We start from the raw sequence: 13,853 nt of genomic DNA, 5'->3' as shown, positions 1-13,853 counted from the left end.
CAGCACAACACACACATAACCAGCACAATACACACAACCAGCACAACACACACACACAACCAGCACAACACATACACACAACCAGCACAACACACACACAAACCAGCACAACACACAACCAGCACAATACACAACCAGCACAACACACACAACCAGTACAACACACACACACAAATAAATAACAAAAAGGCACAATACCGTGACTGGAACAATACACAAATAACCCGCACATAAAAGAGAGAAGCTTACGACGACGTTTCGGTCCGACTTGGACCATTGACAAGTGACTTTGTCAATGGTCCAAGTCGGGCCGAAACGTCGTCGTAAGCTTCTCTCTTTTATGTGCGGGTTATTTGTGTACACACACACAACCAGCACAACACACACACACAACCAGCACAACACACACACAACCAGCACAACACACACACACAACCAGCACAATACACACACACAACCAGCACAATACACACACCACTATACACACACACACACACAACCAGCACAACACACACACAAACCAGCACAACACACACACAACCAGCACAATACACACACAACCAGCACAACACACACAACCAGCACAACACACACACAACCAGCACAACACACACACAACCAGCACAACACACACACACAACCAGCACAACACACACACCATCACTATACACACACACACACACACAACCAGCACAACACACACACAAACCAGCACAACACACACACAAACCAGCACAACACACACACAACCAGCACAACACACACACAACCAGCACAACACACACACACAACCAGCACAACACACACACACACACAACCAGCACAACACACACACCCAGCACAATACACACACAAACCAGCACAATACACACACAACCAGCACAACACACACACCATCACTATACACACACACACACACACACACACACACACACAACCAGCACAACACACACAAACCAGCACAACACACACACAACCAGCACAACACACACACACACAACCAGCACAACACACACACAACCAGCACAACACACACACACAACCAGCACAACACACACACAACCAGCACAACACACACACAACCAGCACAACACGCACACAAACCAGCACAACACACACACACAACCAGCACAACACACACACACAACCAGCACAACACACACACACAACCAGCACAACACACACACACAACCAGCACAACACACACACCATCACTATACACACACACACACAACCAGCACAACACACACACAAACCAGCACAACACACACACAACCAGCACAATACACACCCAACCAGCACAACACACACACACAACCACCACAACAACACACACAACCAGCACAACACACAACCAGCACAACACACATACAACCAGCACAACACACACACAACCAGCACAACACACACACACACACAACCAGCACAACACACACACACACACAACCAGCACAACACACACACACAACCAGCACAACACACACACACAACCAGCACAACACACACACACACAACCAGCACAACACACACACACACAACCAGCACAACACACACACACAACCAGCACAACACACACACACACAACCAGCACAACACACACACACACAACCAGCACAACACACACACACACAACCAGCACAACACACACACACACAACCAGCACAACACACACACAACCAGCACAACACACACACACAACCAACACAACACACACACACACAACCAACACAACACACACACACAACCAACACAACACACACACACAACCAACACACACACACACAACCACCACAACAACACACACACAACCAGCACAACACACACACAACCAGCACAACACACACACAACCAGCACAACACACACACACACACAACCAGCACAACACACACACAACCAGCACAACACACACACACACACAACCAGCACAACACACACACACACAACCAGCACAACACACACACACACACAACCAGCACAACACACACACACACAACCAGCACAACACACACACACACAACCAGCACAACACACACACAACCAGCACAACACACACACACACAACCAACACAACACACACACACACAACCAACACAACACACACACACACAACCAACACAACACACACACACACAACCAACACAACACACACACACAACCAGCACAACACACACACAACCAGCACAACACACACACACACAACCAGCACAACACACACACACACAACCAGCACAACACACACACACAACCAGCACAACACACACACACACAACCAGCACAACACACACACGTGATGAATGGTTTGAAAAACCGACAAGTTGAAGATTGAGACACTTATGCAGCATATGGGAATCTTTATTCAGGAAACGTTTCGCCACACAGTGGCTTCTTCAGTCCAATACAAAGAGGAAGGCATAAGGAGAGGAGGAGAATGAGGTAATCAGTCCCTCAACCTGGAGTCGATGTGTTCAGTCCATCAATCTTGTAGAATGTACAGCATATGGCCGTAGACGTGGCTTATATACTGTAGAGATGTGAGGTGAAGCAGGCGGAGGCGGGGTCATAGTGGTACCATCCACTAGTCGAAGTAGGTCTTCGTCAACACTTGTTCAACCTTTGGACGAAGACCTACTTCGACTAGTGGATGGTACCACTATGACCCCGCCTCCGCCTGCTTCACCTCACATCTCTACAGTATATAAGCCACGTCTACGGCCATATGCTGTACATTCTACAAGATTGATGGACTGAACACCGACTCCAGGTTGAGGGACTGATTACCTCATTCTCCTCCTCTCCTTATGCCTTCCTCTTTGTATTGGACTGAAGAAGTCACTGTGTGGCGAAACGTTTCCTGAATAAAGATTCCCATATGCTGCATAAGTGTCTCAATCTACAACACACACACACACAACCAGCACAACACACACACACACAACCAGCACAACACACACACACACAACCAGCACAACACACACACACACAACCAGCACAACACACACACACACAACCAGCACAACACACACAACCAGCACAACACACACAACCAGCACAACACACACAACCAGCACAATACACACACACAACCAGCACAACACACACACACACAACCAGCACAACACACAACCAGCACAACACACACACACACACAACCAGCACAACACACACACACAACCAGCACAACACACACACACAACCAGCACAACACACACACAACCAGCACAACACACACACACACAACCAGCACAACACACACACACACAACCAACACAACACACACACACACACAACCAGCACAACACACACACACACACACAACCAGCACAACACACATAGCTTTAAGCAGAGGTACGATAAAGCTCACGGCTCAGGGAGAGTGACCTAGTAGCGATCAGTGAAGAGGCGGGGCCAGGAGCTCGGACTCGACCCCCGCAACCTCAACTAGGTGAGTACAACTAGGTGAGTACACACACATCACTATACACAACCCTTCACCATACTCAACCCCCCCCCCCCCCCGCTATCAAAACGTTTTTAGTAAGTCTTGATCATTTGCGAGATCAGGTGTTACCTTGACATCAGCCTACCCTAACCATAGTGTTGTAATGTACTTCCACTTTAATCTACGTTACTTGTTTATGATAATTGTTACCAGCATCAACTTACCTTTGATGTACTCAGCAGCACACACTAACACTTCAGTTTCTTCCATTTTTCCCTCCAGCACTCCCCCCTCCCTCTCGCTCACTGGCACTACGTAATGGCACTTTGTAATACCTTTCTCGCCAGCACTAAGCAGCAGCTTCTTATTTAAAACAACAAGAGCGTACACTAACTACACTCCTCCGAGTTTGGCATATGGTATTTCTCTCACTTATTTTTAGCTTTCGGAGTCTTATTCATTCCTTCTCACAACACTGGTATGTGCCTGTAATACTGATTAGCTACCTTTCCACAGGAGAAGGTAAATTAACTGAAAACCTAGGCACCATTCAGTCAAAATGTGGGAGAGCTTGACACACACACTACTGTATCACTCTGAGGCCATGTTTGTTTTAAATGCTTTTAAAATCCATGAGCCAATCACAGGCACTGCTGCCTCACACAACACTCACATACTCTAATACTCTCATTTATTTCTCTTAAACAGTCAACCTTTGCAGGAAAATAGTAGATACAACACTTGGTGTAAGAATATTCTTTGTAATGACTGGTGTAGATGTGTTGTTATATGTTTGTTGTGTAGACAATGATGAGTTATATTGTAATAAAAGTTAGAGTTGACAACCATGGCTGGAGCAACGATCACAGTAGTGCTGTGCCGCCGCCGCTCCGCTACCACCACCTCACAAAATCTTTCCTTTCCCGCTTTCTTATTAATATAAATATAGATGGACATAAAATCATTGTTTTATATAATAGTAAAGGGGTAGTGGGATACGATAATGCTAAAAAAATCTCAATAATTTTCCATAATTCTTTATATTCTCTTCGAGGCTGTGTCCTCAGAATATTTCCAGAGGCGGTATCCCCTATGAGGTAAATTACATATGAAACTGTATATTGAAATAAAATTAAATTTAAATTCAAACTATAATTGATATATCTAACTTTTTTCTTGTAATAATATTCCATATAATAATATTTATTAAAAGCACAATGTAATTTTTGATACCAAAACATTGTGTGGAATATAGCTATTTAAAGCTAATATCAAAATAAAATATAAAATCAATTTAACAAACACACTACTGTCATATTTTTTCATAAAAAATGATTTATACAAAACAATAATATAAATGGTAGAAGTGGTTTAAGAACCATCGTGCAAGCCTTATTTCTGTTGTTGTCTTGTTTGGTTATTTACCTCCGTATATCAAACGTCATGGTAAGTTGCTCTCCCTTTACTCCTCTCTTTCACTTATTTGAATCTAATTTTTCGATAGATAGTTACTTCAAGGAAGTGATTGAGGTCTTGGCTGGTGGGAGATTTTTCTATTCATGGCTGCGGCAACTCCTGCACATTTACACTTATTAAATGCCGGTGCGGACACCTGGCCTCTTTTTATACCTTTGTGAAAACCAGTATGCAGTTTTCTGTTATTTGCTCCTAAATAAAGATTCTTTTTTTTATGTAAATGGCAATAAATTTTAGGATTAATCATGGCACGTGACTATCCCTTTCAGCTTTCTCAGTTTCTGGCGGTGATGGCTGCTGCTGCTGTTGTCTACCTCTATATTATTCCAGTGGCCTTTCACCGAGTGTGTCTTAACGCTGGTGAGAGGCTTATGATCCAAGAAATTGGAGGTACTTGCCTTTAAATCTCATTAATCCTTGTTCTCCAGGTGCTATGGAAATGTACACGTTTCCTTACACCTGTTGTCCTGTTCACCTAGCAGCAAATAGGTACCTGGGTGTTAGTCGACTGGTGTGGGTCGCATCCTGGGGGACAAGATTGAGGACCCCAATGGAAATAAGTTACAGTCCTCGATGACGCACTGACTTTCTTGGGTTATCCTGGGTGGCTAACCCTCCGGGGTTAAAAATCCAAATGAAATCTCTCTCTTATCTTAATCTCTTATTTTTTTGGGGGGTGAGGAGGGGGGGGGAATCCTAGGTAATTTACACTATATATGGTAATTGTACTTGTGTACTTGTGCCAAGGTAAACTGTTACTTATGACTTCTACCATGCTGGTGAGAGGGTTCTTGATCCAAGGAATTGAACTTGCCCTCATCTTTGGATTGAGTCTGCCTCCCATTCCCCAGGCACTATACAGCTCAGACAGGTTATAATACTATTACTTACGAATTTGGAGCTTCCCCTTCAGTATGATAGTAATCTTGTTTCGTAGATCAAACCTCGTGTTCATCAGGCGCTGTGCAACCCCTAAGAGTGCATATTGATGGTTTGTTTATAAGACACAGTTTTCAGCTTGTGCCATCTTATTGAGACAATGTTTTGTCCAACAGGGACTTATCACTTGACTCACTAAATCGTAATGACACGATTGCAAACAAACCATACCACGGGTGGGATTTGAACCCGGAATTAAATCAATGGTGGATGGAACATAATAATAACAATAATAATAATATCTTTATTTCTACAAGTATATATACAAGTTATCTAGACATATTACTACATAGAAAGCTGCTTGTTATACAGAGCATTTTGGCCAAATTAGGTCAATTTTGTCCCAGGATGCAACCCACACCAGTTGACCAACAGCCAGGTACCCATTTTTACTCATGGGTGAACATGGACAACCGATGTAAGGAAACATGCCCAATGTTTCCACCCTTGCTGGGAACTGAAACCCGACCCACAATGTGTGAAGCGAGAGCATTTGGCACCAGGCCATGGGCCACCTAAATGCTGTAAACTACAAATTGTTTTATAAACAACCTTCATTAGGTTTAGCACTTCCATTTATTATAAAAAAATAACTGGAGTGTAGTTAGAATAGAATGTAATTGTAAATTGCTATTATACTTCTAGGGCATTGTGCATGAGTTATTCCAACCTGTTCTTTTTTTTTTTTTTTTTTTTTTTCCCTAGAGTTAATGTCACTTAAAATTTTTTGTTTCATTCTCTCATTTACAGACCTGACAAAATATTTATGCAATTACAGTGAAACTTCCCAAACCAAACATAGGTGGGTTTCCCAATTGTTAGATAAGGAGAGAATGAAGGGGCACTGTATACAAAATGCAGAAGGATCTCCCAATAGAATGAAAGGAATGTGAGAGGCTTTGGTATAATATCAGCTGACCTCTCATTTTGAAAACACAGTAAGGCAAATGTTGCAAAACCAGAGAAAATGACTTGAGTGGTAGATGAAGACTTTTAGAACAAGAGAAATAATACCAATAGCATGTGATAATAGACCCAGTAAAGCATTTAAAATAATGGGAATGTTTCAAAGTATTGAATATATAATCTCATAAGCAGAGGAGAGATACATGAGAATAAATATGTGGAGGATACTAAGCTATTAGTCTCAAACTACACACTACCATTACAGCACACTGGAGTGAGGGAGATGTGAGGGAACGTAAATGGGTGAGCCATCTGCACAATAAGAAAATGCTGTCAGTAATATTGGGCCTTACCTATTCAACCTGCTTCCAGCAAATCTTGGAAATGCTACTGGAACAAGTGTAGACATAAAGTAGAAACTGGATCAGTGCCTCTGCCAAGTGGCAGATCAACCAAGCTATGGTGGATATGTAGCCCATTGAGCTGCCTATAGAAGCACCCTAGTTTACCAAGCAATAGACAGAGAAGCTGGGCCATAGGCTGGGCTGCAAGAGTAGGAAAACTCAAAATTGGCTGCAGGTACAGTGGACCCCCGAGTTTCATGATTAATCCATTCCAGAGAGTCTGCTGACTGGCAAAATTCATGATTGGCGAATATTTTCCTCATAAGAAATAATGGAAACCCAATTAATCCATTTCAGACAGCCAAAAGTATTAACAAAAAATCATTTTTTTAAAGATTAAATATAGATTTACATACAGAAAACAATGGCAAATTTAAATATAAAGAACTAATAAAATGGATAAATGAACATTTAATATCACACTTAACCTTTATTGATTCTTGTTGGTGTAGGAGGCAAGAGGAAGGCGAGTTTATTATGCTTCAATATGACGCTAATATCATCTCTATGGCTTATTTATCTATCATAATTCATCCAATATGACATTATAAACAATATTAATAACATAGAAACATGATATATACTCTAGAATGAATAAAATATGTCATAATGTATGAGAGGAGTAAATGGTGTAAGTGTTGTTGGGTTTAAGGGCCGCCACTGAGAGAAGCTGTGTTGGTGGCGGTGGAGGCTTCTGCCATCAACACCATCACACTTAACCCTTTGATTGTCGCAAGCCCTTTCTGAAACTCATTCTATGTCGCAAAAGTTTTGGGGGGGAAAAAATATTTTTTCTTACGAAATGATAGAGAATCTTTTCCCGATGGTAATGACACCAAAAGTACGAAATTTGGTCGAAAACTCGCGGAATTACGCTCCTGCGAAGTTAGCGGTCTTGGCGACATATACGCATCGGCAATTTCGCCGACTTTGAGCCCTGTTTTTGGCCAATTCCATTATTCCAATTAACCAAACTCATAGCTATTTCCTTAGAACTCCAGTTTTTCTATCAGTTGAGTACAAGAAACTGCCCATTTACTGATTTGAACTACCCAATAAAGTGGCCAGAAATTGGCAATTTGGCCAATTTCACACATTAAAAAAGATGCCAGCTTCAAAATAGGGTCCAGAATAAACAATGTAGACATTCTTGGCACTAAAATAACATATTCTCTGTTCATTAGTCATGTCTCTAGGCCCCTCTTACATTACTATTGCTTTCTATTTTGATTTTTTATTCATACAAAAAAATACAAAATTTACTGTTATGCAGACTACTGAATTATTGTAAAAATGGTATAAATAATATCAGTGCACTAGTGAAAGAATATTAGACTCCCCAGTTGACGTGTATTGTATGTGTGGTGTAATTTGCTTACTCCTGAACATTGGTAAAAATCGAACATTTCCGCTACTTTGAGCTCAATTTCAAGGTTGTTCTCATCGTGAAAGTAATGAAAATCATCTGTATTTCTGTAATATGTTTTCCATTTTATCACCTGAGATCATGAAAACAAGAATACAACAGTAAATACTATACGAAAGTACACCTCAAAGTCGGCGTTTTAATCCAGAAAAAAACGGTCAGTTTTTTATTTTCTCATTATGCACTGCATGCTGCAGGATTTTTTTCATGTGGTGCACACAGACCCATTCTCTCACATGTGGGCCTACCAGCTTTCTCCTGCTTGTTTTGAAGCCGCTAGAATTTACGCGTTTAAATATGTCAGAAACAGTGGCGCGTAAGACGTATATTTTTTTTTTTTTATCACACTGGCCGATTCCCACCAAGGCAGGGTGGCCCGAAAAAGAAAAACTTTCACCATCATTCACTCCATCACTGTCTTGCCAGAAGGGTGCTTTACACTACAGTTTTTAAACTGCAACATTAACACCCCTCCTTCAGAGTGCTTTACACTACAGTTTTTAAACTGCAACATTAACACCCCTCCTTCAGAGTGCAGGCACTGTACTTTCCATCTCCAGGACTCAAGTCCGGCCTGCCGGTTTCCCTGAACCCCTTCATAAATGTTACTTTGCTCACACTCCAACAGCACGTCAAGTATTAAAAACCATTTGTCTCCATTCACTCCTATCAAACACGCTCACGCATACCTGCTGGAAGTCCAAGCCCCTCGCACACAAAACCTCCTTTACCCCCTCCCTCCAACCTTTCCTAGGCTGACCCCTACCCCGCCTTCCTTCCACTACAGACTGATACACTCTTGAAGTTATTCTGTTTCGCTCCATTCTCTCTACATGTCCGAACCACCTCAACAACCCTTCCTCAGCCCTCTGGACAACAGTTTTGGTAATCCCGCACCTCCTCCTAACTTCCAAACTACGAATTCTCTGCATTATATTCACACCACACATTGCTCTCAGACATGACATCTCCACTGCCTCCAGCCTTCTCCTCACTGCAACATTCATCACCCATGCTTCACACCCATATAAGAGCGTTGGTAAAACTATACTCTCATACATTCCCCTCTTTGCCTCCAAGGACAAAGTTCTTTGTCTCCACAGACTCCTAAGTGCACCACTCACCCTTTTCCCCTCATCAGTTCTATGATTCACCTCATCTTTCATAGACCCATCCGCTGACACGTCCACTCCCAAATATCTGAATACATTCACCTCCTCCATACTCTCTCCCTCCAATCTGATATCCAATCTTTCATCACCTAATCTTTTCGTTATCCTCATAACCTTACTCTTTCCTATATTCACTTTCAGTTTTCTTCTTTTGCACACCCTACCAAATTCATCCACCAATCTCTGGAACTTCTCTTCAGAATCTCCCAAGAGCACAGTGTCATCAGCAAAGAGCAACTGTGACAACTCCACTTTATGTGTGATTCTTTATCTTTTAACTCCACACCCTCGCATTTACTTCTCTTACAACCCCATCTATAAATATATTAAACAACCACGGTGACATCACACATCCTTGTCTAAGGCCTACTTTTACTGGGAAATAATTTCCCTCTTTCCTACATACTCTAACTTGAGCCTCACTATCCTCGTAAAAACTTTCACTGCTTTCAGTAACCTACCTCCTGCACCATACACCTGCAACATCTGCCACATTGCCCCCCTATCCACCCTGTCATACGCCTTTTCCAAATCCGTAAATGCCACAAAGACCTCTTTAGCCTTATCTAAATACTGTTCACTTATATGTTTCACTGTAAACACCTGGTCCACACACCCCTTACCTTTCCTAAAGCCTCCTTGTTCATCTGCTATCCTATTCTCCGTCTTACTCTTAATTCTTTCAATAATAACTCTACCATACACTTTGCCAGGTATACTCAACAGACTTATCCCCCTATAATTTTTGCACTCTCTTTTATCAAAGGGTTAAACAATGTATGTAATTTATAAATAAAAAATATTTACATTTTAATTTGTAAATAAGTTTATTCAGGTACAGTGGAAACTCAAATTTCGAACGTATCGCTTATCGAACTCTTCGAAAATAGAACCCTTTTTTCGAAGCAACTTTGTCCCTATTATCGAACTCGCCCCTATTTTCGAACCACTGGGTACCGGACCTGTCCAGCAGCCTGCTCTGTCTGCGTCCCCATGCAGACGCCGTGAGCCAGTCTGGTTTTGTTGATGCTTGAGTGAACACTAACCTGTGTTTTCATTCAAACATTTTACAATTATTTCATTGTGTTTAGTGCTTGTGGGACTGTGAAATAAGCTACAATGGGCCCAAAGAAACTTGCTAGTGGTATCCCTGTGGTAAAGAAAGTGAGAACACCATAGATGTCCCAAGTGGAATGATGTCCCAAGTGGAATGATGTCCCAAGTGGAATGATGTCCCAAGTGGAATGATGTCCCAAGTGGAATGATGTCCCAAGTGGAATGATGTCCCAAGTGGAATGATGTCCCAAGTGGAATGATGTCCCAAGTGGAATGATGTCCCAAGTGGAATGATGTCCCAAGTGGAATGATGTCCCAAGTGGAATGATGTCCCAAGTGGAATGATGTCCCAGGTGGAATGATGTCCCAGGTGGAATGTTGTCCCAGGTGGAATGTTGTCCCAGGTGGAATGTTGTCCCAGGTGGAATGATGTCCCAGGTGGAATGATGTCCCAGGTGGAATGATGCGCAAATGTTTGTGGAAAAGTACCACCCTGAGCAAGCTGAAACAAGCCATCTTTGCAACAAGTTCAGTGACAGAACCATGTCCCATTTTAGGGAAATCTTAGAGGCACCAGAAACAGAGGACTGTGGACAGTTATTTTGTGAGACAGGGGTCCAATGACTATCAAGCTGGTCCTAGTGGCATTAAAAGACAGAGAAAGGAAGTAACCCTAGAGAGGGCTTTGATACCTGAAGTCCTCATGGAGGGGGATTCTCCTTCCAAACACTAACCCCAACTCCCTCTCTCCTCCCTATCTTCCAGATGCCATCACCAATCTTCAATAAAGGTAAGTAAAATGTTATTTTATGTGTTTATTTAAATTTATTAATACATAATTGAACACTATATTTGTTGTGTGTATGTAAACATATAATTAATCTCTCTAAAATGTATTTTTTTGTGAATATTTTTGGGTTTCTGGAACGGATTAATTGTCTTTCCATTATTTCTTATGGGAAGTATTGCTTCGCTTTTCAGACTTTTCAAATTTAGAACTAACTCCTGGAACGGATTAAGTTCTATATTTGAGGTTCCACTGTATACACAAATAGTTACATACATAGATTATCATACATAGCAGCATATGTGTAAAGTACCCAGGATAACCCAAAAAATTCAAGAGTGACATATTTCCATTGGTGTCCTTTTATATTTACACTTATAATTACTTTTATACTTACACTTTTATATTTACACTTACCTTGGAGATGTTAGTTTAATTAGTTAGTTTGATGAAGGAGATGGCAGAGGTTTAGGGTGGTGGAAGACAGCAGGGCAGTGTATGTTCATCGGTTCTATATACATCCAACAATACACAAATAAATGGTCCAAGTCGGACCGAAACGTCGTCGTAAGCTTCTCTCTTTTATGTGCGGGTTATTTGTGTATCGTTCCAGTCACGGTATTGTGCCTTTTTTTGTTATTCACATCCAACAACATTGGAGAGTTACTCTCATCTTGTTTTTCTATCGTTTACTCGCTTAACTTACTTGCTACACTGTTAACCCTTTGACTGTTTTGGTCGTATATATACGTCTTACGAGCCAGTGTGTCGGATGTACACATACTCAATAATTCTAGCAGCCTTAAATCAAGCAGGAGAAAGCTGGTAGGCCCACATGTGAGAGAATGGGTCTGTGTGGTCAGTGTGCACCACATTAAAAAAATTCTGCACACGCAGTGCATAATTATAAAAAAAAAATGGGGGTATTAAAACGCCGACTTCGAGGTGTATTTTCGTATAGTATTTATTATTGTATTCTCATTTTCATGGTCTCGCATGATAAAATGGAAAACATATTGCAGAAATAGAGTTGATTTTGATTAGTTTCACAAAGAAAACGACCTTGAAATTGAGCTCAAAGTAGCGGAAATGTTCGATTTTTACCAATGTTCAAGAGTAAGCAAATCACACCACACGTCCAATACACATCAACTGGGGAGTCTAATATTCTTTCACTAGTGCACTGATATTATTTATACCATTTTTACAATAATTCGGTAGTCTGCATAACAGTATATATTTTGTATTTTTTGTATGAATAAAAAATCAAAATAAAAGGCAATAGTAATATGAGGGGCCTAGAGACATGACTAATGAACAGAGGATGTTATTTTAGTGCAAAGAATGTCTACATTGTTTATTCTGGATCCTATTTTGAAATTGGCATCTTTTTTTAATATGTGTCAAATTGGCCAAATTGCCAATTTCTGACCACTTTATTGAGTAGTTCAAATCTGTAAATGGGCAGTTTTTTGTATGTACTCAATTAATAGAAAAAATGGAATTCTAAAGAAATAGCTATGAGTTTGGTCAACTGGAACAATGGAATTGGCCAAAAACAGGGCTCAAATTCGGTGAAATCACTAATGCGTATGTTGCCGAGACCACCAACTTTGCGGGAGCGTAATTCCATGAGTTTTCAACCAAATTTTGTACTTTTGGTGTCATTACTATCGGGAAAAGATTCTCTATCATTTCATAAGAAATAATTTTTTTTTTTTTTTTCAAAAAAATTTTACAACATAGAATGATAGTTTCAGAAAGGGGCTTGCAACAGTCTAACGGTTAATTCTACACTTTATCGCTGGCTGGAGCTGTAGCCTTTATCGATACCTGCTGCTTTAGTATCATACATATTGTAGAATCACTGAATCACTGCAGAAGGCACATTCTCTCCTCTTTTCCTCCTCTACTTTAGTACTTTGCTATGAGTTTTTTCTTGAATTCCATCGTGTTTCTTTGGGCCCATGGTGTCTTATTTAGCAGTTGCAAGCACAAAAAATAATGAATTATTATGAAATGTGTTGTATGAACCCGTGGGGTGATAGTCACATGCTGGTAAACAATGGCACACTGAATGTGAATAGTGTGGGAGATTGGCTTTGTGTGCACGCTGACGGGCAGACGCGTACCAGAAGGTCGCAGAATCACGAGTTCAATCACGAACCACGAAGCTAAATTTTGCCGAAAAAACTTGCCAAAAGTCGGATTTCACAAAAGTCGCGGCCGCCAAACGGCGGGGGTCCA

At 41.2% G+C, this 13,853-nt stretch overlaps 2 protein-coding genes across 6 annotated transcripts in view; one reads left to right on the top strand and one right to left on the bottom strand.

The window, feature by feature from the left end:
- The window catches only part of LOC138851280 (dual specificity protein phosphatase CDC14A-like), a 118,070-nt gene extending 114,004 nt beyond the window's left edge, over positions 1-4,066 (bottom strand). For both annotated transcript variants that reach the window (XM_070080248.1, XM_070080247.1), the window contains exon 1: positions 3,665-4,066. In XM_070080248.1, coding sequence (XP_069936349.1) covers positions 3,665-3,710 — 46 coding nt within the window. In that variant the 5' untranslated portion in view covers positions 3,711-4,066. The remainder of the gene's footprint in view (positions 1-3,664) is intronic.
- Positions 4,067-4,798: 732 nt separating this feature from the next.
- EloB (elongin B) overlaps positions 4,799-13,853 on the top strand; it is a 71,268-nt gene continuing 62,213 nt past the window's right edge. The window contains exon 1 of one of the 4 annotated variants that reach the window (XM_070080244.1): positions 4,799-4,886. In XM_070080244.1, coding sequence (XP_069936345.1) covers positions 4,884-4,886 — 3 coding nt within the window. In that variant the 5' untranslated portion in view covers positions 4,799-4,883. Of the gene's footprint in view, positions 4,887-5,018; positions 5,043-5,179; positions 5,307-13,853 lie in introns of those variants that run through there. The other 3 variants (XM_070080243.1, XM_070080245.1, XM_070080246.1) reach the window with 3 other exon arrangements.

Source organism: Cherax quadricarinatus, unplaced genomic scaffold (assembly GCF_038502225.1).
Source record: "Cherax quadricarinatus isolate ZL_2023a unplaced genomic scaffold, ASM3850222v1 Contig245, whole genome shotgun sequence".
In the NCBI taxonomy this organism is placed as follows: domain Eukaryota; kingdom Metazoa; phylum Arthropoda; class Malacostraca; order Decapoda; family Parastacidae; genus Cherax; species Cherax quadricarinatus.
This window is presented reverse-complemented; position numbering and strand designations above follow the sequence as displayed.